Consider the following 27,765-nt stretch of genomic DNA (forward strand, 5'->3'; position numbering starts at 1 on the left):
TCTTTCCCTCTCATTCTCGCTTTGTACCTCTCTGGTCAAATTAAAATAAGTAAATAAATAAAGTTAAAAAAAATCTGCTGACTTCTCTTAAACAAGAAATTATATTTGTTTTTCCCCCCCCACATATAATTAAAACGTACTACTAAAAGGTATCTTAAATAAAGTTTATTTTCATAATCGCCTGGAAATTATGGGGCATTTTAAAGTACCCGTGAAAAATAATAATTTTTAGAAACTAAAATAACCACAAAATTGGAGAGCAGAATTGTGCCCTGAGTGGCAGCATGTTGGAACCACAATACTTTCCGGTCCACCTCTGCCTGTGCTGATGTGCCCATCTGTTCAGTCCAGCAGGTCCACGGGGACGTCAGCACTTACACTGCTCTCCGTAATGACGGAGCTTAGGAGTAAACCATGGGAGAGCTGCACAAGCATGGTAACATGTCCCTGAAATATATTTTTAAAACGTTTATATAAAATCCTACGGAAGAGATTAGGCCTTACCCAGACAATAATCTAATATTCTACCCTTTTGCCATTTAGTCTCAAAAGCCAAATATATAAATGAAAATTTCAACAGAGTCTCACAATTTTATAACTACCATGTCAAAAAAAAAAAAAAGTGAAAAAGGAGAGAGGAGGTCATTACACCAATTCGAGCATTCAATAGGGGATTGGTGAATTGGTGAATTATAGGAGTATGATCAAAACTTGACTGACTTGAATTGGAATAATCAGGATACTTAAATCTCAGAAGAGATTCAAAATCTGATATATTATGGAAAATACATTTTTTTAATTTAGGTTTTTGCCATAGGGAGCGTGTGCTCACTGCAAAGAGACACAGATAGGGAAAGTGAGACATCACCCCCTAGGGATGATGGCCATGCAGCAATCCCTTCTCTTCCATTCCCCTCTTGGGACTTTGATCATGCACACACGTGTCTGGTGAGATTTTCAAGCGGCTGGGTCCAGGACTCGAACTGTGATTGGCCATGTAGGAGTCCACCACCTTAAACCACCACATCACCTGCTGGTTCCAGAATGTGGTGAAATCCTAATCATAATTGCTGGTTTGCTCCAACTGATGCTCACCTACCTGATTTGGGACGCATGAACATAGTATCTCGTAGAGGTCCTCTAGTCCTCTATCATTTACTCCTCTTCTCAGTGATAACGCACACGCTGCGGGTAGTTGTCCAACTCCGGACTGATACACCTGTGGGTCCCTGGGTGCTTCTCCCTCCTACTTCTCTGCCTGCAGTGCCTTTACTTTGCAGGATTCCTTTTTTACATTTAGGCTATTTTTAACTGCCCAGGGAAGTGCTAGCAAGTGCAGATCAGAACCACTTGAAATACTATTTAAAGCTTAACCGATTGTGGGGAATAGACCTCTGTGAGAAAGGCAATAGAAGTCTAATTAATTCTAATGAAAACTAAAGGCATGTACTTCATGATGCAGATAAAAGGACATTAAGATGAATGAGCAGAAAATGAGTCCATAACAAGGGGAGGATTTTACTACCTTGGGGCAAGCCACTCTAGATTTAAAATAGGGATTAAAGCAAGTGAGAAGCATGGGGAGGAAGTTAAGTGGAATGTTTAGATATGGCAATGGATTAGAGAATTTACTTGAGAATGAAATTCTATTCTAAATTGATGAAAACTGTCTAATGTATGGAATCAGGTGAAAAGGACTTTTGAGTTTAGAATAACTAAAATATCGCTCTATCTAGTGGAAACTTCTGAGTTTTCTCTTATACTCTAATGCGTTTTTTATTCAGTGATGTATTAGCCTTCACTAGGAATGCTTTGTTCAGGAGCAAAAACAGTAAAATAAACACCTCCTGACAAAATGTAAAATGTCAGTAACCTCATAATCCGAGTTTAAAATAACACTTAAAGTCTGATGGTCAGAATCTAAGAATAAAAGCCTAACTAAGAATAAAATATGTGTAATCTTATAATTCTCTAGGAAAATCTCTAAGGAGATTTATTTTAAAAAACATACAGGCATTTATAGTGTCATCTACGTGCAGAAACTGAGAAATACTGATGCAAATTTCCTACAAAAGCTTCTGTTGATTAGAGGAGGAAAAAAATCCTGAAGTATGCAAAACACATGTCTGTCCCCACCCTGCATTTGGGATAGATAAATTCCTTAGCTTAAGTTATAAAACTTAAGTGCCAATAGCACATAAATGCTTAATATGTCATCATGTATCATACAGAATCACTTGATGAAAATATAAAATATGATTTTGCATAGAACTTATTTAAACAATGCAAATAAGCTACTAGCATTCTTGCCTCTGTTCTCCATGGAATTTGACTAGTGCCAGTGGGGTGGGCATGGGATAGAGACGTTACATTGTGCTTCACTCGAGAACAGTTCTAGTACCAGGTTTACAGTACTAAACCCACACCAGAATTCCATATGCTTTTTGTTATTTCCATCCAAGGTGTTAACACTGATGACAAATGTCCAAATCAAATACAGATTTTGCCAAATAACAGGGCACACTATAAAGTTAGGTGGAAGAGGGATGATTTATTATCTGGACGCAGGACAGGAAATTAACAAGCAACATGAATACAGAGATCTACTTAGCACGTCTTTTCCCTTCTTGCCCTCCAGATATACGATATAGTAACCAACTAAAGTAAAGCACGTGTTGTTCACTTTTTAAAAATCCATTTGAGTCTCGTAATTGTTCTCATTGAGAAAGTGAATCATGCCATGAGTCAGAAGATCTGTCCTTCACGTAAACCTATGAGCACACATTTAAAAAGTGATTTATTGTACATCTTTGCATTTCTTAAGGCATGAACAATGGCATACAGATGGAACAGGTTCTGAGAAGTATCACATCTTTTCTGACAAGGCCAGCATGAGCACACCACATGAGACACACTCGAAGTCTGCACTGACCGACTGCTGGGGCCCAGGAACTCCTCCAGTAAGGGAATGGTGCTTCCAGGTAATGTACCAAGCGCATGGTTCAGATGTTGTTTTTAACTCTCTTGCTAAGCTTTAAGCACCAGTTACAGTTTGTTTTTCTTTACAGACTTTGAGTTTTATATTCCGTTCCTTTTATTCTGCTTTCCAAGGAGGGTGTGGATTTTCTTTTAAGGAATATGGGGTTGCAGCAAAACAGAAAGGATCCAAAAGTGGTTAGGGGCCATGTCTAATGCACTTCTGAAAGTCCATTATAAAGATGAATAGAAAAGCAAATGGAAGTGTTTCAGTTGACCCAGAAACCACGCGTAGCTATAAGAAACATAATTGTGCATAGTTATTTATTCATTTAGAGTGTGATATGTTGGCTAGCTCTATGGTCCCAGTTTACCAAAGAACAGGGCTGTCTACTTTGCTAAACCCAGGGTCCTTTCGAAGCTCCCAGTAAGTGTCATTAGAAACCCAGGCTTCTCTCTGATTGGCATCAATAACTTTTCTGTGAAAATATAAAAGTCAACATTAGTCACGAATCACATCAAGGTGACCTGCTAACTGAACTCCCCTCGTAGATTAGACATGCATACAGAAGCAGTACTTTGCAAGGCAGTCAGCATCCTATCTTCTAATTAGTGATGGTCTGACTATGGATGATTTGGCTATGTTTTTATCATTCGTGAAGTAAATTTGTTTTTGTTAAAATCTCAAACACATGTAGGTGCAGTTATGGCGAAAGGAGCTCAGGGCAGTAACAAGTCATCTCCGGTAGGGCTCAGAGGTAAAGTGTGTCTGAATATAACTAAGAGCTTCAGGCATACAAGAATAGTTTCTGCTTCACGTGCTGGGAAAAGCACACATCAGGAGCTTTAAGAGTCTCTTCAGGGTTCATGTCTAAAGAGCACATTTTGCATACCTGAAGGGTGAGCCTGCATTTCTGCACCAAGGAAGCCAAGAGATGGCTACTGTAAAGGCTATGCAGTAACCCTGAGCTTTTTTTACCCAGGCTTTGGAGGGCAACAGATGGATCTGGAAACTGCAGATTAATCTGTGTGATGTACATGTAAGCCTGCAAATAATCCAATAATAATCACCTGCTATCATACTACAGAAGGACCAAATCTGAACAGATACAAGCTCTGTGTAATAGAAATAAAATTAAATCACAGTGAAGCCAGAATGATCAGGTGGGCAGTGGAGTCCCATCCAGTCTCTGGGTGAGGGAGCTGGAACAAGTTTCCACCATTCTAAAGGATTCAGCTGAAGAACAGAGCCTTCTGGATGAGACCCACATTCTTTTGCAGCCCACCGAAAGAAAAGAGCTATATAGAAGAAAGCTATATAGAAGAATTTCTTTCGATGGTTATGAACTTAGCACAAGAACTGATCCAATATTTTCATTGCCAAAAGCAAAATCATCAAAATCAGTTTAATTTTTCTACCTTTAAGTTCCCTAGACATAAACAATTCTCTCACTTTCATTTCACCTGGAGTTTCTCAGTGCTTGTGGCAACCACTTGCAAAACATGAACTTGTTATGGGAATGAACTGACTTACTTAAAAAATTTTGGTATATGTTCAAGGTTGTTTTCTTCCATGTATCGTCTTCGAGATCTCTGGAGCTCCTCTACTCTTTGCTTTTCTGCTGCTGCAGCCTCTAAATTTCCTTCTTCCAAAAATCTAGGCAGAAAGCAATTGATATTTTAATACAACAACTTCTTTTCTGAGAAATAAAAAGACTTACTTGCATAACATTACATTCTGTTCTTGTGACCGTAACATGCTGACCGGTAACTCTCTGAAAATGTCCCCTCAGCGATGCCCCAGGCCATGCCACCTCTGTCTGTGCAACCGCTAATATACTGTCTGTGTATGTGAACTGAGCTATCAAAATGTGTTATTAGGAAAGTCATGACACATTTTGCAAAATACGTCATGATTTTCTAGATGACCTAATAGCAGGAGTGAGAGGTGACTGGATGAGCCTCAAAGACTTTTCTGTGCTGTCTGGGGCTCTACAACTCGCTATTTAGCCTGTGGAGTCCCAGGATAAGACAACATGAAGTCACAGGGTGTGCTCCCTTTCCCTATAAATGAAGAGCACTTGCTAAAGGCCATAGAAAATAGTAACTTGCTGTTCCCCATCTGAGAACAAATTGAGAGGGAAGAGACTTTCCTGTTTTATTGGAGAGAGTAAAATTGATGCAAAAAAGAAAAGGTAACAGTTGGAATTATAAAAGGTCACCGACTAGGAAATGAATAGTAAATGAAATTCAGAAAGGGAATATTGAAATAGAATTGAGAAGGAAAAAGCAGACACAATGGTGTTTTACAAATGTTTACATTTCAAAATGAGAGCAAAAAAACAAGAATATACATATCACATAGGAAATTTATTTATAAATTTAGATGTCCAGCAGTGAGACTACATGTTCTAGACGGGGGGAGAATGTAAGAGAACTGAATAGTAGAATATTCAATAGTGAGAATATCTTGGCAGAAGACAGATTAAAGTCATATGTACATGGGAAGCAGGAAATTGATCTTGGATGGAGATCCATATGTCTTGCATATAGAATTTTTGGGAAAAGTAAAAATGAATTCCACATGAATGAACATGATGAGTACAGAACTATGTGAGAATAATAAAACATGAGAATAAAAAGGAATTAAAGAAGGTGTATTTTGAGTGTATCTTATATCCTGTGGGATCAAAGCCATGCTAGACAAAGTCCAGACTTTGACTCAAAGCATGTTTTTTTGGTGCTTCTCTAACTTATCCTTTTTTTTTCTTTTTGGAGAGGTTTTTGCTATAGGGCATGTGCACTCGCCAGAAAGACAGAGAGAGAGAGACAGAAAGCGAGAAATCACCCCCCAGGGCACTTCTCCTCTACTCTTTTCTCGGGATCTTGGGCACGTATGCACATGCGCCCAGCATGAGTTTAAGCTACCAGGTCTGGGACTCAAACCGCAATCAACTACATGGGACACAGCCATTACAACAACTGCTGGTCCCCTTATCCTTTCTTTTTAAAAAGAGAAATATTTTTTTCCCATGAGTTCATGTGTGTGCATGTGCATATGTGTGAGAGAGAAAAAGAAAGAGAGGGAGATAGCACTCCCAACAAAGTTTTGGAACCATGAGCCACCCCCAAATTGTGGGCACACATACCTAAGGACATCTTCAGACACAAACATAGACCCTTCCCACGTGGGCCAGCCTTGCAGAGCACCGCATTTTATCACTACATCACTACATCACTTCTTATTCTACAGTACAAAAATGATTGCATGTTATATAGTAATAGAGGAAAAGGGTTAAAAGAGAACACTAATGGGAGAGTGATTCTGTATTTAATAGAGACATTCATTTCCAGACCTCTGGTAAATTTTGAAGAGAAAGTTAAAAAAATATTTATTTATTTATTTATTTATTTATTTATTTATAGTCAGGAATATTGAAATAGAATTGAGAAGGAAAAAGCAGACACAATGGTGTTTTACAAATGTTTACATTTCAAAATGAGAGCAAAAAAACAAGAATATACATATCACATAGGAAATTTATTTATAAATTTAGATGTCCAGCAGTGAGACTACATGTTCTAGACGGGGGGAGAATGTAAGAGAACTGAATAGTAGAATATTCAATAGTGAGAATATCTTGGCAGAAGACAGATTAAAGTCATATGTACATGGGAAGCAGGAAATTGATCTTGGATGGAGATCCATATGTCTTGCATATAGAATTTTTGGGAAAAGTAAAAATGAATTCCACATGAATGAACATGATGAGTACAGAACTATGTGAGAATAATAAAACATGAGAATAAAAAGGAATTAAAGAAGGTGTATTTTGAGTGTATCTTATATCCTGTGGGATCAAAGCCATGCTAGACAAAGTCCAGACTTTGACTCAAAGCATGTTTTTTTGGTGCTTCTCTAACTTATCCTTTTTTTTTCTTTTTGGAGAGGTTTTTGCTATAGGGCATGTGCACTCGCCAGAAAGACAGAGAGAGAGAGACAGAAAGCGAGAAATCACCCCCCAGGGCACTTCTCCTCTACTCTTTTCTCGGGATCTTGGGCACGTATGCACATGCGCCCAGCATGAGTTTAAGCTACCAGGTCTGGGACTCAAACCGCAATCAACTACATGGGACACAGCCATTACAACAACTGCTGGTCCCCTTATCCTTTCTTTTTAAAAAGAGAAATATTTTTTTCCCATGAGTTCATGTGTGTGCATGTGCATATGTGTGAGAGAGAAAAAGAAAGAGAGGGAGATAGCACTCCCAACAAAGTTTTGGAACCATGAGCCACCCCCAAATTGTGGGCACACATACCTAAGGACATCTTCAGACACAAACATAGACCCTTCCCACGTGGGCCAGCCTTGCAGAGCACCGCATTTTATCACTACATCACTACATCACTTCTTATTCTACAGTACAAAAATGATTGCATGTTATATAGTAATAGAGGAAAAGGGTTAAAAGAGAACACTAATGGGAGAGTGATTCTGTATTTAATAGAGACATTCATTTCCAGACCTCTGGTAAATTTTGAAGAGAAAGTTAAAAAAATATTTATTTATTTATTTATTTATTTATTTATTTATAGTCATTCACTGTATATCAATACAGTATACAAAATGAGATTTTCCATCCAGTATAAGAGGAGAAATTTTTGTAAAAATAAATAAATAAATAAAATCTGTGTTATCTTCTATGGAGAACTGTGTTGAGATTTTCTATAATGGCCATCCTGTGAATATTGTTTTACCTAGGGTAGAAAACTCAAATGTTGCTGAACAAATAAGGAAATGGAGTAAGGACTGAACTAATAAACAAATGACAGTAGGGACAACATGTCTCAATGACCTCCATAGCTCCAAGTCATGACCTGGCCCACACGTTGAACACCATTGCCATCCTCACCTCTGATCTGGGCGGAATCGGGCGTCCGTCGGTGGAAGGAGATCTTTTAGTACAGGATCTAACTCGTTGAGCTCAATAGCAAACCTTGTGAAGCCATAGTAGAGCTCATAGTTGGTTGGCATGGAACCTGGAATGAGGCCAGTGAACCACTGTGAGAGGCAACAGGCTTACAGAACTGGCAGAAACTGACTCACTCCAGTGCGTAATTAATACCCACACTGACAGTAAGCATGTGGTCATAACTACTACATTGTATTTTTTTTTAAGAGAGATTTTTTGCATAGGGTGCATCTCACTGGAGAGACAGAGAGAGACAGACAGAAAGTGAGAAATCGTCCTCCAGGAGGGGTGGCCATGCCGCAGTCCCTTCTCCTCCATTCTCCTCTTGAGACTTTGGGTATGCACACACACGCACCTGGTCTGAGTAATAAGCAGCCTTAACTACCATGCCACCTGCAGGCCCCAGAACTAATAGATTTATATATTTAATAAAGTCTAACCTTTAAAACAAAACTTTGTACATACAGTAGTAGTCTTCATTGGCCCAATGATTACATGACTTTTTTTTCGCTATAGGGCGCGTGCGCTCGCCAGGCAGAGGGAGAGAGACATAGAGACAGAAAGCGAGAAATCACCCCCCAGGGGGGATGGTCACGCTGCAATCCCTTCTCCTCCATTCTCCTCCAGGGATCTTGGGCACGCACGCACACGCGCCTGGCGTGAGTTTTAAGCCACCGGGTCTGGGACGTGAACCACGGTCGACTACGTGGGAGTCCAGCGACATAGCCATTATGCCAACTGCTGGTTCCCTACATGACTTTTTTTTTCTCAACTATTCAATTAGGTAACCTAATGCCAGGAAGGTTAACTAGGAATGTTAAAATTTCACCAGACTTGATATTTACTTCCTTTTAGAAAAGAAAAAAGATGCAGATCTAAATTAATAATTCTTGGCTATTTTTTTTTCCTCACTAGAGGGAGCATGCGTTCTTGGGAGAGTGACAAAGAGGAAGAAAGGCAGAAAATATCCCCAAAGGGAAATGGTCATCCACAATCCCTTTTCTTTCATTTTTCCTTTTGGGATTTTGGGCACTCACATACACATGCCTGGGATGTTTTCAAGCCACTGGACAGGTGGGGGGTGGGTGGGTGAAACCATAGTCGGTCATGTGGGATACAGCTGCCTTTACTACTACGCCACTGGGGGGCCCTTGCCATTTTTAAACTAAACTCGAAAGCAAAGTCTTAGTATGCTTTGTTCACTGATGTATCCTAAGCTCATTGAACAAAGCTCGTTACATGGTCAGTACTCAATAAACAGTTAATGAACGAGTTGACAAATCAACCAGTTGACTAGCAGGAAATTTAATACTCATTGATGTCTCTTATGAAACCAATATCTAATTTTAAAGTTAGGGATTAACTAATAAAATTCCAATGAAAATAAATGTCATGTGGAGATTCATTCCATTTATACTTGATATTCAATTATATGCTAATCTACAGCCTGAACTCTCTTGATGACTTTTATTAAATGCCAACATACTGCTGCCTTTTGCTGCCCATAAGAACACTTACTCTTGTGAGTTATGAATTTGTGGGTTATAGATATTTGTAAGTTTTTCTTTTTTTATTAAAACACTGAATAAAAAAAAAAAACATGAGTATTGATTGTTTGTACTGAATTGTTGGAAAAGTCAGTGACCCATTTTTGCATAGAAAAACACATTATGACTTTCCCAGCAACCTAACATATTCCAATGTTTTAAACTCTTTAATAAATATACCTACCTTTGAAATGTAGGCAGTACATTTAGAGTGATTTTTCATGAAGCTCAATCTGACCACATGTCAGAGATTTGGCCTAAATAATTTTAAAATTTTAATTTATTGTTTTACTTTTTGCTATAGGGTGTGTGCACTCACTGGAGAGAGAGAGAAAGAAGGGGGGAGAGAGAGAGGGCAAGTGAGAAAGCTCACCCTAGGTGGGATGACCATGCCACAGTCCCTTCTCTTCTACTCTCCTCTTCGGATTCTGGGACCACACAGACACACCCCCAGCATGCACACACACACAACACACACTCCAACATGTTTTTCAAGCTGCTGGGTCTAGAGCTCAAATAGCATAGTCAGCTATGTGGGATTCAGCCGCCTAACCATTGTTCTACTGGCTGGCCTGGTTTGGCCTCTATTTTACAACTCATGAACAAATATCAAATATTGGGACTTATTCACAACTTACATTAAGTATAAATGTAACTATAATTGCCTTATACATCTATCTATATATGTTTTTTAATAGAGATTCTTGCTATTAGGGTGTATACACACACCAGAGAGACAGAGAGAGACAGAAAGCGAGAAATGCCCCCAGGGGGGATGGCTATGCCACAATCCCTTCTCCTTCATTGTCTTCTCAGGATTTTAGGCACGCAAACACCCACACCTGGCATGAGTTTCATACCACCGGACCCAGGACTCAAACTGTAGTCAGCCACGTGGAAGTCTAGCACTTAACCACTATGCCACCTGCTGGCCCCTTATATCTGTATTTAATTTTGTTTTATTGGGTTGTCTGAAAAGTCATGAAAAATTTTTCTATGCAAAAATCATGACTTTTCCAACAACCGAATATTTATTTTTAATTTGCCAGAGGGCACATACACTTGTCAGAGAAAGAGAAAGCACTTTCCATGGGGCATGGCCATGCTACAATCCTGTCTCCTCCATTTCTCCCTCCTTCTGATATTTGGGCATGTGTATACATGTGCCTGGTGTATTTCTCAAGCCGTGGTGTCCAAGACAAACCATGTTGTTGGTCATGTGGGACTCAAACGCCTTAACCACCAGTTCAGCAGCTGGCCCTAATCTTGCTGTAAAGGATACTTAAGAGCGAATTGCATGGGATGACTTGACATCCTCTTCCTTCTTTTTCACTTTTTTAAAGTTTTTGCATATGGTGCATGAACACACCAGAGACATTGAGAAGGAAAGTGAGAAATCACCACCACCCTGCCCCACACCATAATCCTTTCTCCTCCAGGGATTTAGAGCATGAAAAACATGTGCCTGGCATGTTTTTCAAGCTATCAGGACCAGGACTCGAAACTTTTAGCCATGTGGGAGTCCAGAGTCTTAGCCACCTTGCTACCTGCAGGCCCCCATCCTCTCTCCCATTGCTGGGACCCCTCCTGAGCAGGTCTCAGGCCAGTCTCACCTGGTCTCCATATGCACTTTGCAGAGGGGGCCACGCCACAGTACAGGCCTTCATGCCACTTCCCAAACAGCCGGTGTACCACTTTCCCCTCCTGATCCATCACGACCCCCTGGACTTCATTCACGTTAGAATTCCAATAATTCACCTGGCAAAATCAAACCCCGATGAAGACATGCAATCTTTTAATAACGCCAATACCTACAATTTCTATATGAAAAAATTATTTACTTCATGATAGGGAGTGTGTGTGTACACACATATGAGAAAGAGGGGGAGGAGAAGAGAGAGTAGTACTCTTTATTTATTTATTTATTTATTTGAAAGAGACTTTTGCTATAGGGTGCGTGCACTTGCCAGAGAGACAGAAAGTGAGAACTCACGCCCCCCGGGGAGATGGTCACACCACAATATCCTCTCCTCCATTCTCCTCTCAGGATTTTGGGTATACACACACATGCGCCTGGTGTGAGTTTTAAGCTGCCATTCCAGAACTCAAACCATGGTAACCATTATGCGATGTAACCATTATGCCATTTGCTGGTCCCAAGAGCAGCACTCTTGGCAGGACTTGTCACACTTCAATCTCCTATCCCCAGCCTTTTAGCTCATTTGGATCTTGGGACCCTGTGTGTGTCTGAAATGTTCTCAGGCTGACCTAGGATCTAAACTCATGGCTAGTCATGTGGCTTCCAGCACTGCAATCCAGTACACTAGGGACTGGACCACCTAGGCTGGGCCTCCAGATGTTTTATATGGAAGGCTGGCTTTCTTCTTTTCTTCCTTCCTTTCTTTCTTTTTTTCCTTTTCTTTTTCGTAGAGGTTTTTGCCTTAGGGTGTATGTGCTCACCAGAGAAACAGACAGACAGAGACAGTGAGAGGGAAAGTGAGAAGTCATTGTCCAGCCCCCCCCCCCAATGGGGGATGGCCACACTGTTATCTCTTCTCCTCCATTCTCTTCATAGGATCTTGGGCATGCATGCCCATGTGCTCAGTATGAGTTTCAAGCCACTGGGTCTGGGATTTGAATCACGGTTGGTCATGTGGGAGTCCAGCAATGTAACCACTACAGTATCTGCTGGCCCCAAGGTTGGCTTTCTATATGTTAGTTTAACTTTTAAGAAAGGGATGGTCTCTACTCCATGCAAGAAAGCACAACACAGAGAAGGCTCAGCTCCTCTTCTAAGAACCTAGTATTAATTTATAGGTTAGTAATTCCCCCCTGCCATCCTCTTGTTTCAAATTTTCCTTTTGTTCATCGACTTTAATAAATTCATTTGACAGTGATACACAAATTGTTAAATAACTTTCACAGTATCTGTAGAGGGATAAATTCATCATGATGGTGCTAAGGTGGCCTTCTTCCAGTCATGCTCCTTCCCAAAGAGTGAAAAGTATGAGAATTTGCCTACCTTACCCCATGACCCACTTGCAAATGAGGCCTCAGATGTGCAGGATCCTAAAAGTCTCCATCCACCTGGCTCTAACCTTATTCCAGGTTGTGGAGCCCACATGGACCTTTTCCTTGGATTTGTCTACTCAGTGGCAGACCACACACCACTGTGTATTCCTTTAGGTGTGCTGGTGGCTGTTTTCATGGAGTGAACAGAGCTTGCTTGTGCATCTGGACTTCCTACATAGGGGTATGTGTGAGGTCCCCTGAAATGCAGGGCAGAGCTAGAGTTGGGAAAAAATTAGGGATGGCCACAGGCCAGGACTGGCTCCCCTATAACGCCAGGAACCCAGCACAAAGCTCCAAAGGGTCCCACCTGGCCTTGTAGGTTTTGTTATGGAAGGTAGAGTTGTCAGGGTGAGAGGATGGAACATATCTTACTTGAGTTTGTAACTTGATTTACATATTTTAAATAATTACACATAGCTGTAGGCACTTTCATTTGTATTCTTTTGTCCTGGGCTCTGCACATGTTAGGGGCAGATCTAAACTGAAACTTCTCATAGTCTACAGAACCAAATGTGCACGTTTACTGTCATCACCCAGTCAGAACAAAAATGGTCCTGGCTTCTCAGTTCTGAGCCATCTCATGAGTACATAAGAAAAAAAAAATTATAAAAGCCATCTTGAGGGACCAGTAGTTAGCGTAATGGCTATGTCACTGGACTCCCATGTAGTCGACCGCAGTTCAAGTCCTGGACCCAGTGGCTTAAACTCACGGGTGCATGTGCGTGCATGCCCAAGATCCCAAGAGGAGAATGGAGAAGGGATTGTGGTGTGGCCATCCTCCCTGAGGGGTGATTTCTCACTTTCTGTCTTTCTGGTGAGCGCATGCGCCCTATAGCAAAAACCTCTCCAAAAAAAAAAAAAAAAAGCCATCTTGAACTAAAATAAAGATATTCAATTACAAGGATCATGAAAATTCAATATGACTTTAAAGGGTTTAACTAAAAAAAAAAAATGAGTTTAAAGATTCTGTTACCATTTACCATTTTAGAATTCATGAATAGAACAGATAAAGGGGTTTGGTGGGATTTCTGCACCGTGATGAATTCTGAAATACACCTCGACAAACATGGAGGTGGTACTGCACATTCCACTTCAGATCACAGAGACTTAGGGAAAATAACATTCTGTGAGCATTTCTATTCCAAAGAGCTTTTCTTGTTAATAAAGGCAATGCTTTTTTTAAATTTTTTTTTAGCTTGCCTTTCCCCCTTTTTTTAAATTCCAGAGGGTGCATAAACACGCCAGGGGAAGATGTAGAGAGACATAGTGGGGGCAGGGCAGGGAGGAGACATCACCTCCAATGGGATTTGGTGACACTGCAAACGCTTCTCCATTTCTCTATCCTGTTGAGATTCTGGGCACACATGTGCATACACTTGTGTTTCTCAAGGTGCTGGGGCCAGGATTTGAATTCTGACTGGCCATGTGGGACCTGACTCCCTTAATCACTAAACTACAAGGCTGGCCTGAACCTCTTTGGATTGTAATAGTTGAAAGGCTGGATAAGTAGAGATTGGTAGCTAGTATCTACATGGCTGTTCTTGTAAAGTATCTTCAGAGAATGATAACTGTATTATAATTAGCTCCCTAAAACAATATCACTTGAATATGTTATAATCAAACAAGAATAGAAATAGAAGACCATTTGATATAGACAAGAAGTGTTTTTATTTTTTCTGTTTTGAGATGGTGTCTTTTTTGACCTCCACATGTTCAAAAGTTTATGTGTCTTTTTTTTTTTTTTGAGAAATTTTTGCTATAGGGAACATGAGCTCACAGAAAGACAGAGACAGACAGAGAGACAGAAAGTGAAAAATCACCCCTCAGGAGGGATGGCCATGCCACAATCCATTCTCCTCCAATCTCCTCTTGGGATTCTGGGCACACACACACACACACACACACACACGCCTGACATGACTTTTAAGCTGTCAGATTTGGGACTTGAACCATGGTCGATTACATGGTAGTACAACAACATAACCATTACACCATCTGCTGGTCCCATGGAAAGACTTCTTTTGTTGCCTTTTGTTTTTTTTTTTCTTTTTTGCCATAGGGCGTGTGTGCTTGCCAGACAGATAGAGAGAGACAGAGAGACAGCAAGAAATCACCCTCCAGGGGGGATGGCCATGCCGCAATCCCTTCTCCTCTCGGGATCCTGAGCATGCACGCACACGCGCCTGGTGTGAGTTTTAAGCCACTGGGTCCGGGACGCGAACTGTAGTCGACTACATGGGAGTCCAGCGACACAACCATTACACCAATTGCTGGTCCCTTGGGGATTTTTTTTTAAAGGGAGTTTTGCTTTTTGTGTGTGTGTGTGTGTGTTTGTTTTGTTGTTGTTTTGTTTTTGCTATAGAGCATGTGCACTTGCTAGAGACAGAGAAACAGAAAGAGAAAGCTAGAAATCACCCCCCAGGGGGGATGACCATGCTTCAATCCCTTCTCCTTCATTCTCCTCTTGGGACTCCGGGCACGCATGCACACAAATACACCCAGCGTGAGTTTAAGCCACTAGATCCTGGATTTGAACTGTGGTCAACTATGTGGGAGTCTAGTGATGTAACCATTAAGCCATCTGCTGTTCCCAAGCCTACATATCTTGAACAGCTCCATCAGATCCTGCTGCCTTATCTCAAGTGTCCTTTCAGACTAATGACTTTCTGCAGTTTAAGGTGACTGTCCTATTTCTTTTTTAGGAAGCATTATGTATTTTTCCTTTCTTGTTCTATGTTACTTACCTTGACAAATGTGAGTTTGCAAATGCAAACACTACTTTTGGTATTTCTAATGGTTACTTCTCCATAGTGCTCTATCCATCTTCTCCCACTGAGGATGTTGTGTATACACGTGGTGACTTTATTCCACACATAGTAATCTCCATACCTAGTAAAGAATAGAATTTTGATTAAAAATGATGGCCACAAATGTATATTATTGTTCCTACTAATGAGAACATTCTTTGGCCAAAGATTTCTATTCTCTCATTTTCCTCTCTTTTCTTTCCTGAAAATTCTATGTGGTCATAAATATTTATGACATGATTCATTCACTTAAGTAATATTTAAGTGCTTTCTATGGACCAGGTGCTAAGCTACAAAGCTACAAAGTTGAATAGGGCCTGTTTTCTGCTCTTCTGGAGTAAACAGTGTGGTAGGGGTAAATGGATATGAAAATAAATACTTAAAATATAACGGCTTCAATAGATGTATGAGTGAAGCATGGGAACAAAGAAGATAGTGTCCTCAGCCTTTGTATTTGCCTGGAACATGGTGTGAGAGTCACAAGAGACATCCTAGAAAATACTGGGTTCCATCTAAGAGTGAATGATGGATAAAAGGTCATAGTGGGCCAAGAACGAACATTGACAAAGCCAAAGAAGACAGAAGAGCATAAGGAACTAGGGGCCTTACATGTGGTACACTCTAGGAGAGGCTGCAAAGGTGTGATGGGAAGAGCCGGGAAGGCCTTTAATGACCTTTGGAAAGTCTGGATTTACTCTGAGGCAATGGGTCATTGTAGAAGGACTTAAGATAGGAGAGAGGCAAGATAAGGACTGAATTTAAGAAATTACTCTGGGTGCCAGCATATGGCATAGTTGTTATGTTGTTGGACCCTCACATGGCCAACCACACTTAAAGTCCCAGATTCTGTGGCTTGAAAATCATGCTGGTGTGTGTTCATGCATGCCCAAGATCCAGGGAGGAGAAGGGATTCCAGCGTGGCCATCACCCTAGGGATGATTTCTCACTTCCCTTATCATTGTTTCTGTCTGTCTCTCTCCCCCCTCTCTATCTGGAGTGCACATGCCCTGTGGCAAAAACTGCTCTAAAAAAAAAAATTAAATAAATAAAACAAAGAAATTACTCTGAGGAGCCAGCAGGTGGTATAGTGGTTATGGTATTGGACTGCCCACATGGCAGACCAAGGTACAAGTCCCGGACCTGTAAGCTTGAAAATCACATCAGGCACACATGTGTGTGTGCCCCAAATCTTAGGAGGAGAAGGGATTGTGGCATGGCCATTCTCCCCGGGGGCGGGGGCAGAATTCTCACTTTGCCTCTCACTTTCTCTTTCTCCAGAAAGCATCCTATGGGGCGGGGGGAGGGGAGGGAGAAGAGACCTTAAAAAAAAAAAAGGAAGAAATTACTCTGGGAACACTGCTTCATACTCCAAGACCAAAGACATGAATAATGACTTGAGAAAAAACTGATGAGCATGACTAAGATGGCACAAATCTAATGCAAATTCTGAGGTCTAAGGTTATAGAATGTCTTCTTCCATTTTCCCTGAATGGCTACCATGAATCATTTATTTTAAGTGTCATACTAAAAAAAAAATTCAGTTATGTTTGGTACATTTTACTAAGTTGATCAAGTGGATACAATTTTTTAGTTTATTTTTTCCTCTCTCTCTCTCACTATAATTTTATTTATGAATTTTAATTATTATTTATACATTTAATCGCTATAGATCATTTAGATTGTAAAGAGACTACCCAGCATGTTATAAACCTCAGTCCAGCCCAGTTGAGAAAACTATATATGTCCTCATCAACAAATAATAAACCATATCTGTGTCCCACAAATTTCTTACCTCTCTATTTTTTTCCCCAAATTTTCTTTCTTACACTTTTTCTCCCACACGCTTTCCACTTTGGCTCTAGTGTCTATAATAATTTTTAATGCTTGTATGTCCTCCAGTCTTTCAGTCTCTGCCACAGAGTGCAGACAGTTGGTATATGTTAAGTGGAGACATACAATGTCTCTTTCGTAGCCTGACTTGCTTCATTCAGCAACAAATATTCCATATTCATCCACTTTCTATCAAATTTCAGGGTCTTATTATTTTTTATGGCTGAATAGTATTCCATGGAGTATACGTGCCACACACTTTCCAATCCATTCTTCCGTTTGTGGACATTTAGGTTGGTTCCATGTCTTAGCAATCATGAATAAGAATTCAGTGAATATAGATGTGCAAACATTTTTCCAACTGACCATTCTCCTGTCCTTTGGGTAGATACCCAGGAGTAGAATTGCTGGATCATATGGTAGTTCTATTTGAAGGTCTTTGAGGAACCTCCATATTGTTCGCCACAGTGACTGGACCAATTTACATTCCCACCAACCATGTAGAAGCGTTCGCCTTTCACCACATCCCCTCCAGCACTAATCACTTTTTTTTTTTCTTTTTTTAAATCTTCGCCATTCTGACTGGGGTTAGATGGTGTCTCATTGTGGTTTTGATCTGCATCTCCCCTATGATGAGGGATGTTGAGCATTTCTTCATATGCTTTTTGGCTGTTCATGTCTTTCTTAGAGAGTTGTTTATTCAACTCACTTTCCCATCTGTTAATTGGGTTAATCTTTTCTTTTTTTCCAGGTAAGCCACTTGAGTTCCCTGTGTATTCTGGTTATCAGTCCCTTATCTGAGGCACAGTTAACAAAAATTCTCTCCCATTCCAAGGGTTGTCGATCCACACTAATTACAGTGTCCTTTGCTGTGCAGAAACTTTTTAATCTGATGTAATCCTGCCTGTCTATTTTGGGGATTATTGCCTGAGTTTAGGGGTCTTACCTAAGAAGTCTTTGCCTATATAGAATGTCTTCTAAGGAACGAAATGACATAGCTTCGAATCACACTTATATTTGCGCATTATGCATATTTTCAAATAAAATTCTATTTTGAAGTAAAATAAAATGCTTCTAAGCTTTTTTTTTTCTTTTTAATGTATGGATTGGTATAATGTAGGCACTATATACACCTAGGGAAAAAGCTCTTCCATCTTCAAAAGTTCCTTTTGTGGTCCTGGTAATAACTTGTCCTAATTTTCCTCTATACTCAATCTATTAGCAAATTTCGTTCAATGGATAAAAAATAAAACAAAACAAACCAAATAAAGAGACAAAAATAGTCAAATCCTTGGTCTCAGTGACAACTTCAATTAGTTTTAAAAGATTTATAGGCTAAACCTTTTAGTACATCATTGTAAAAGGATTCCATTATTCTTCTTTGATAACTTAGAAATTTAATACAGTTCCTGGATTAAGATGAACTCAAAAGTGAAACTATAAATTGTGAAGAAAGCAATGGCCAAAAAGGAGAACATTTCATATAAAACACACACTAGCTTGGTAACCAGGACATGTAGGCACTGATACTGACTGACAAATGAAGAATGTGAAGAGATAACTAGGAAGCTTTGATACACATGCTGCAGTGCACAGTTGTCTTTGCAGGAGTCCATTCCCAAAACTTTGGTAAAGGTAATGGAAGCTTTCGGCATATAGAGAACTGGGCCCTGGGAACCTTCTATAATTTTTTTTAAGAGAGATTTTTGTTAGGTGTGTATGCTCACCAGAAAGAGAGAGAGACAGAGACAGAGACAGAAAATGAAAAATCACCCCCAGGGGGATGGCTTCACCACAATCTATTGTCCTCTTGGAATCTTGGGCACACATGCACATGTGCCCTGCGTGAGTTTTAAGCCCCTGGGTCTGGGACTTCAACGGTGGTTGACTACATGGGAATCCAGCAACATAACCATTACACCATCTGCTAGTCCTGGAACCTTCTAGAATTTAAAATATCTTTTTTTTTTTAATTTCAGAGGCCAGAACAGATAAGAGGAGATAAGAACAACGTACTTTGGAAGCATGACATTCAGTGTTCCAACAGGTAGAATTTCCATCGATTTCCCCCAGAATTTGTTTTTCCATCTGATATCTAGATGACAGAGGCAAAGAACAAGAAATATATACTCCGAATCTAATCATTTGCTCTGAAAAAGCTAACTTTTGTATTATACTTTACAAAGCACTTTGTAATCACAATTGGTTATATACTGTTTATTTAACAAGACAAGTGCCTAAAGATGGCCTAAAGAGAAAATACTAGCAATGAATACCAACAGCAAAAAACAAAAGAAAGAAAACAAACAAACAAACAAAAAACCCCCAAGACTGTCTATGTCTGTAACACTCCATATTTGTTTTCAACTAACAAAACTGGAAAACGCTTCAAATACTGTGTGTGTGTATGTATTCACACACACAAATAAATACAGACTCCATTGTGCTTTAGTGTTCCGATAGTAATAACTGTTGCTATCCCTTTGAACTAAATGGTAAAAATAGTAACATGTATAAGAATGAGGTGTATAGTAAAAATAATTGCAATATGACAATAACATTGATTCAGATACACATTTTCCCCTCTGTGGAGAAGAACAGTAAATAAACCTTTAAATATAGATATGTAAGATTTGTGATGAAGTGAGATGTAACTTAATGAACATATTCTTACCTTGGTTGTTAAGGAAAAGCCCAGGGCCTAGCACTTTCTCACATGATGGATGGCTTTATGTTTCACTTGTGGAAACTTAGATTTACCAGCACATTTGTAATAACCATGTGGTTCCATTTTGATGAATTAGGGGACCTTTGTGTGATTTCCATAACATTTCTGACTCTTGGCTAGGACTAGGATATCATTTATTGTCTTATTTTATAATAAAATATGGCTATAGTGCTCTAACATTTGTATTTTCAGGTTAAGGAAAGGCTTATGGGAAAAGTCATTCTGTGAGCAATAAGACACCCTTCCAAACATAAAGTGATCATTTTGCACTTAATGGTCAAATTTACATATGCATTCTCTTCTTTCTATAGGGGTTTTGGAACTGAATTTAGGCAAGTTTGTAACATTCTGATCAAACAATGGTTGTTAATAAGTAGAGTCTTCAACACAAAGCCTGAGTTAGAGACCAGGAATTACTACACTGTTTATACGTCCAAATAAGACTTTGACCACAGGTGATGTGCCACAGAGCCTTCCTTCAGTACTTCAGTACTAAAACCTCCTTGCACAGCCTCAAGGAGCAGGGTAGCAGGCAGAACCTCCATATTGCTGATCGAGCCAAGACACAAGGAGTTAGTGATGGCTCTGCTGCTCCATGAGGCTTGACTTCCTAGTCCGTCTTATCTCCTGGATGACACAGTTTGAGATTCAAACCAGGAAATTCAACTTCTCAAACTAAGCTCCACACCCATGACCAATATTTTCTGAGTTCCAAAGCTGGAAATGTCAACTTTGGAAGCTATATATTTCTTCACAGTCTCACAAACTTTATTTTAAATTAGAATGGAAACACAAACCTTGCCAAAACACAAAATTCTTTGATTCACAGTGGCAGGCAGAAATGGGTGGATGATGGCTAACCTGGTAATTAAAAGCAAAAAGGCAATGATAACAGTGTTAAAGCTTCCAGAAACAGTAAACATTTTTTACAAGGTACATTAGTCATCCCCAATAAAAACTACCATTCCTCCTTTTCTTAGTGAATTATTCTCGAACTATATGGGTAAATCTTTAAAGACTTCATGCTACATACAGAGAATTTGTACACATTTAGAGGAGGCAATGATGTAGATAAGTTAAGTGAGGTTTTGGATAAGTGTTATCCTAACCCTCCTCAAAATGATAGTTATCAAAAGTCTGTCTACACTATCAGACTGCCGTCCTAACGTATATGGAAACCTCATGGAATCCCGAGGCACTTACCTGTTCTGAGAAAAATCGGAATCCCTTATCTTCTCTAATGCATTCATAGGTCTCCCCAAGGACTGGGTTGAATGGCTTACTTCCTGCTCTGAAATAGGTGGAACAATATCCTGAAACCGCAAATGCGGCAACAAGAACCTGTTAAAATATGGACGAAAGGAAAATTATATCGGAGAGTCTACTACCAGGTCTGTTGGTCCCTAATCCCTCTTGATTTTGTGCACCTCATGTAGATAAGTGCTCATTTGATAATATCTCTATTTCCTAGTATTTTCAATGTATAATATATTAAAACGAGGTTAAGCTAGTTGCATGGAAACCAGAAGACCAATGAGATCAAACACTGCTCATTCAGCTATGCACCCAATTTCATGAGCATCACAGAGTTCAAAGATTTTAAAACCCAGTTGATAGGTTATGTCATGTGCACATGTGTAGGAGGGTTCTACAATAGTTGCTGGTGCTTCTCAGAAGACAGGTAAGTTTGCCAGTCACATGGAGCAAAAGGCAAAGTACAAGCAGGAAGTCACTTCCTCAGATCTGTATTTCTGAACAGATGCGCCCTCTTGGCATTCAGGAAAAGCTGATAAAGTAAGGGCAGATATGCCTTAAACCTCTCTCTAAAGAGTGTGATACCTTTACATGCAAACTTCAGATGCACTCTACCCCAAGAAAGGCTAAGTTACAAACATGTATCTTTTAGTAAAGTATCTGGAACTTCTCAGCTCTACCTGACACACCAATTCCTCTCTTACCTACACAGTGAGAACATTATATAAAACCAAATAATTCATTGTACTGAATTCTGGCTTAGCCTAGGTTTAGGGTTGGATACTCCCTGAAGGGTGCTGCTTTATTATTTATTACCATGCGCTCATATGGATCGTCAGTTTCTGAAGCCTTGTCCAGAAGCTCACTGTACTCAATTTCCTCGCAGAGATGCTGCAGAGTGTTGAGGGGCTCGTTTAGCTCCACTGGCATAGAGACCTTAGAAAGGTCTTTCCCAATGTTGTTCCTCAAGATATTCCACAGGTTAATGTTACTGGTGTCAGGACAAGGAGCTGGCAGGCATGTTCGACGTCCATTTCGGAAGGCCCCTCCTGTAAGCTCTCCATTCAGGACTAGGAGAGGGAGAATCACAATGAAAGATACTTTGCCTTTCTGATATCATAAAATGAGGGGAGAAATAACTCAAATAATTCTGATTGTGACACATTTTTTGAGCCAAGAGTAAACGATTATTTCAACATAAGGTTGCTAACCCATGCACAAAATACCAATGTGTGTATACATATATATATATATATATATATATATATTAGTTACTGTTGTTTGTTTTTAGATTTTTGCCATAGAGCATGTGCATTTTTCAGAGAGAGACAAAGAGAGAGAAAGTGAGAAATCATCCCCCAGGGAGATGGCCATTGCCACAATCCCTTCATCTCCATTTTCCTCTTGGGATTTTGTGCACACATGCACATGTGCCCAGCATGATTTTCAAGCCATCAGGTCTGGTACTTGAACCAAGATTGGCCATTTGGGAGTCCAGTACCTTAACCACCATGCCACTTGCTGGCCACAATATATAGCACTTTTAAAAAGGTTTTATATATATTAAAATATAATTCAAGATGAGTCAAATTTCAAAATATAAATAAATGTATGAAGACTCAAACTTTTGGTTTAAGAAAGAGGTAAAACTTTTTTTCATTTAACCATCTACTAAACAAATTTTTCAACCATTGGATCAACAGAGTATAAAAAATAAAATTTATTAAACTATCAGCTGCAAAAAGAACAATTAGTGAGGGGGGGGGAAATGACTGCTCATTAAGTCACCAGTGTTGTAATTTGGCATGTAGATAGAACAACCTGGAAGCTCAAATGATGCATACTTTGCCGAGAAATATTGTCCGCAACACTGGTGTTGTCTTCAGATATGTTATCACTCACATCACTGATGTAAGACTCATCATCTGAAGCCTAAGGAAGGGAAGGACATAAGAAGAGTCAGAATTCTTGTTCAGAATTGAAAGTTCAGAGAATCAAATGATTAAAAATAGTAAAATACCCCTCAAATAAAAGAAGAGGTCATGGGGGGTGCTGTATTTGGCATATGTGCATTGAACATTTGAGGGTCTTCTATGAGCCAGGAAGTTGAGAGTGGCTATGACAAAGGGTGGGGAAAAGAAAAAGAATGCCCAACTGTATCATCATAAAGGGTTTTATATCATCATAAAGGGTTTTATAAAATCTTAATGAGTTATTAAAAAACCAACACAAATGCAAGCAAATATGAAGTCAGATTTAGTTTTAAGGAAGATACTTGGCAGCTTGAAGCCCTTGGGAGGCCAGATCCTAGGATACTGCACAGATCTGGGTAAGAAATACTGACAGGTTAGGTTCAGATAGCCACAGTGAGGATAGGGGAAGATCAATAATTGAGCCACTACAATGTGGGAAAAATATGGAACTAAAATGAAACTAAAATTAGCATGAAAATAAAATGAAAGAACAATCTACATAATAAAAGGAGTTATAAACACAGCAGAGAAGAGAACAAGACAGAACCATCAGAGGAATGAGAAAGCCAATGTCAAGAAAGACTGCAGTCAAGAAAACTATTGACTATTACTTTCTTCAAAATGGTATCAGTACTATATTTTTTCTGAACATAAAACAAAACATGGTAAAAAACTGGAAATTACATGAGAGTAAACAGATGAATATAATTCCATCGCCTAAAGGAAATCACTTTAAACATTTTAGTGAGTTTTATCTTCCAATTTCAAGATGCTTCTGCATACATATTAGTACATATACCTTTACATAGAAACAGGAGAACAGTTTGCATACTGTCTTAGTGCTCTGAATACATTTCTGTTATAGTAAATAGAGCTCGTCATCTTTATTTGGAAAGGCAACACATTTCATTATAAGGAATTTAACCACAGTTTAGGTGGTTTTCAACTTTTACTATTATAGACGGTACTTGGAATATCCTTCCAAATATATTTTTGTATATCCATCGGATGAGTTTTTTTTTCTTTTTGTTTTTTTGGAGAGGTTTTTGCTATAGGGTGCGTGCGCTCGCCAGACAAAGACAGAGAGACAGAAAGCGAAAAATCACCCCCCAGGGGGGATGACCATGCCGCAATTCCTTCTCCTTCGTTCTCCTCTCAGGATCTTGGGCACACATGCACACGCACCTGGCGTGAGTTTTAAGCCACCGGGTCCGGGACGCGAACTGTGGTCGACTACATGGGAGTCCAGCGACATAGCCATTACGCTAACTGCTAATCCCGATTGGATGATTTTTTAATTAAAACATTTTAAAGTTTATTTCTTCCATGAGTGTGAGAGACAGAGTGAGAGAGAGGTAGAAACAACAATCCCCACAGGGTCTTCACACTGTGATCCACCCTCAGCCTCAGCCAACAGTAGATCGTGGGCACGAGTGTGCCTGGAGTGCCGAGGAGGGTCTCTGGACACAAACTCAGACCCTTCCCATGTCAATCAGCTTCACAGAATGTTGTATTTCACTGATGCACTACTGTCCACCCCATTTTATTAAAATTTATTCCTAGATCAAATGGTTCACTTGTAGGCTTCAGTCACATATTGCCAAACTGGCCTCCTGAAAGACCGCATTCATTTATTCTCACCAGCAATATAGGGAAACAGCCATGTCTCTACATCCACTTAGCACTATACACGATCATTTTAAATTATTTCTCTACTATTAATATACATAAAATATTAGGAACCAGCAGTTTGCGTAATGGCTATGTCACTGGACTCCCACGTAGTAGCGGTTCGCGTAGCGGTTCGCGTCCCGGACCCAGTGGCTTAAAACTCATGCCGGACGCGTGTGCGTGCGTGCCCAAGATCCGAGAGGAGAATGGAGGAGAAGGGATTGCGGCATGACCAACCCCCCTGGGGGGTGATTTCTTGCTTTCTGTCTCTATGTCTCTGTCTGTCTGGTGAGCGCACGCGCCCTATAGCAAAAGCCTCTTAAAAAAAAAAAAACATAAAATATCTACCTAAAGTATGTAAAAGATCTCTTTAAAGTTTGAATTTCATCCTTTGTGATTTTTTTTTCTTATCTTCCACACCCTTTTCAGTTTGTCATATATAATGTACTTTTTTCCTAGCTCACAATGTGCTTTTAATTTTGTTTATACCTTTTTCCCCACTATAAAGTTTTAATTTGTATGTAATACAAACATGCAGTTTTTGCCTTTGAGGTTCCTGGATTTATTGCTAATATTTTTAAAGCTGAAATTGAGAAGAGTTCATAAGTTTATGGAGAGGAAAGTGACAGAATGATTGAATGCAGGGATGAATAATGGTAGTTTTGCTTTTGTATATAAATATATAAAGTTGGTAAACTGAAGAAATCTTTTTCTGATTCATATTTTCCCACAACAGCTGGTTCCCACAGTTCTTACTGACTACAATCGAGTTGAAGTTAAAGTACCAGGCTCAGGAGAGCTAACTGCTTAAGTCTGATAGAGAAAGAAAGGATAAAGAAAAATGAGGAAAGATGGATATACAGAATCAGATAAGAGGAGAAAATGGCAGTGCTGTGCTAAATAGTGGAGCATGCAGCCAGCACAGGCTTCCCTGAGGGCAAGGGAAGCCACACGTGTGTGTCTGCAGGAGAAGAGCTCCGGGCAGGTCTGTCTCAGGTGCAGAGGTCTGACCTCCTTTGGCAGCTTTGGTGCATAATATGCAGCTTGAGCTCTCCCCTGGCCTGACTGCCTGGATTCCCACACTTGGTGAACTAACCAGGTGGCTTGCCAAGTCTGTTCATGGGAAGACTCAGAAGCCTACTGTGGGAACTTCCTCGCAAGGAAACTTGGAGACTTGGGCAGATGAGGCTGATCCAGTAACCAAACCTTAAGAGAAGGGGAAGACTTAAGTCGAGAATATCATGGTATCTGCCATTTGCTTTATCTCCTGGTCTAGTCCCTCCAAATACTTGAGACTAAGAGTTGTTATAGAGGGAGAAGTTGTAAGTAAAAGTTACTTTATAGAAACCTGTAAGAAATAGGACCCAAGGAATAGGTATATAGCTTAGTTGTTTCCAGTGTGGGTTGCAGGAGAGTCACTTTCCTTGCTACAGCCAGGGGTAAAGGTGTCTTTAGCAAATTTATAACTCTGGGAATGATTCCTTTGGCAGTTGGAAGGCTCCAGAGTAGAGGTGATATGAGGCTGCAGATGAGAGCAGGCATCAGATTATAGGAGTCTTTGTTTGACAGCTAGAGAGTTTAGATTGTTATCCTAAGGACAAGGGGGATAGGGCATGACCAGATTTGCCTTTCAGAAAGATTAATCGGGTTGCCCAGTGGGAAATAGATTGGATGGAGCAAGAGGGGAGACAGTTAAGATAGTTATGGGTCTGATAGAGTCATCTAGGTGAGGAGACAGGGGATTGGTCTGGAGTACTGGCAATGAAACTGCAGAAAAAGGATCAGAGAGTTTTTAGGTGATAAAAGCTATGAGACTTGATGAGTGAGTCAATGAGGGTGGAAAAGGAGTGGCGTGAACTGGCAGGAGCTTGGGCAGAAGAGCACTCAGGCAGGTGATATGAGAGGTTCAAGTAGAATATTATTTTTCCTTAGGTTTAAGGGTATCTGGAAGACATATGTTGATTGTCTTTTAGACATGATGAATTAGAGGTTCTGTAAGCACCCAGATGGAAACAGGTAGCTGGTTATGTGGATCTTGAGCTGATCTATTCTGTCCTCAGCCTTTGGATTTGAATATCAAAATGCCCAGCAGATAACTCCACTGAGTGGTCCAACAGACTCAAGTACTCTCAAAACAAAGCTGTCATCTTCATGTGCTCCTGTCCTCTATCTCCTCATCCCTCTCTCTCTTCTAGGTTCATTCTTCCCCCTGGAGGTGGCAATGCTATCTTGCATGGACTCATGCAAAAACCCTCTTCTTCATTTCTGTATCCCTAGTGTCTAGGGAAAGTGGTAACTGGGCACCTAGCTGGATGTGCCCAAAGAACTTGGAAATAGAGAAAGAAGGTTGCTTTCAGAGAAATAAGCAATAAAGTCATCAGATAATTGGTCAGAAGTCAGATAATGTACAGTCAAATTTGACCACAGGGCAAGCCTTATAGCCCAGTGGTTAAAAGAGCCAGATGCCACATGGCCAACTGCAGTTAAGAGTCCCAGCTACAGTGGCTTGAAAAATGTTCTGGGCATGTGTGTGTGCATGCTTCGAATGCTGACAGGATATAGAAATGGAGAAGAGATTGCAGTGTGACCATGCTCCATTGGGAGGTGCTTTCCCCCTACCCACTTGTCTCTCTCTTGCTGATGAGTGCAAGTGCCCTCTAGCAATAAAAATCTAACTGAAAGAGGAGAAAGGACTGGTCAACTATTGGAGCTCAGAAAAGGAAATTCTGCTAGTAGTCTCCAGCACATGGTCCTTGGGGGTGTGGACTGACAACACAAAAACCCAGTCCATGTGGCAGAGAATCCCTATCTTTGAATACACATCCTGACTCCTCCTAGCTCTAAGTTCACTCTACTCTCTTCTACTGCTCCTAGTCCTTGCCCAGCAATCAGCCTCCTGACTAGAATTAGGCTAGCCATGCACATTCGCCTAT

At 40.1% G+C, this 27,765-nt stretch overlaps 1 protein-coding gene across 10 annotated transcripts in view; it reads right to left on the reverse strand.

Moving 5' to 3' along the window:
• Positions 1 to 2,531: 2,531 nt before the first annotated feature.
• OSBPL6 (oxysterol binding protein like 6) overlaps positions 2,532 to 27,765 on the reverse strand; it is a 236,062-nt gene continuing 210,828 nt past the window's right edge. For all 10 annotated transcript variants that reach the window (XM_006151664.3, XM_006151663.3, XM_014589014.2 and 7 more), the window contains 10 exons: positions 23,033 to 23,120; positions 22,005 to 22,258; positions 21,138 to 21,275; positions 20,732 to 20,795; positions 19,223 to 19,301; positions 15,314 to 15,458; positions 11,111 to 11,255; positions 7,891 to 8,017; positions 4,511 to 4,633; positions 2,532 to 3,455 (listed from right to left, as the gene is read on the reverse strand). In XM_006151664.3, coding sequence (XP_006151726.1) covers positions 3,347 to 3,455; positions 4,511 to 4,633; positions 7,891 to 8,017; positions 11,111 to 11,255; positions 15,314 to 15,458; positions 19,223 to 19,301; positions 20,732 to 20,795; positions 21,138 to 21,275; positions 22,005 to 22,258; positions 23,033 to 23,120 — 1,272 coding nt within the window. In that variant the 3' untranslated portion in view covers positions 2,532 to 3,346. The remainder of the gene's footprint in view (positions 3,456 to 4,510; positions 4,634 to 7,890; positions 8,018 to 11,110; positions 11,256 to 15,313; positions 15,459 to 19,222; positions 19,302 to 20,731; positions 20,796 to 21,137; positions 21,276 to 22,004; positions 22,259 to 23,032; positions 23,121 to 27,765) is intronic.

Source organism: Tupaia chinensis, unplaced genomic scaffold (assembly GCF_000334495.1).
Source record: "Tupaia chinensis unplaced genomic scaffold, TupChi_1.0 Scaffold000322_1, whole genome shotgun sequence".
Taxonomy (NCBI): Eukaryota; Metazoa; Chordata; class Mammalia; order Scandentia; family Tupaiidae; genus Tupaia; species Tupaia belangeri.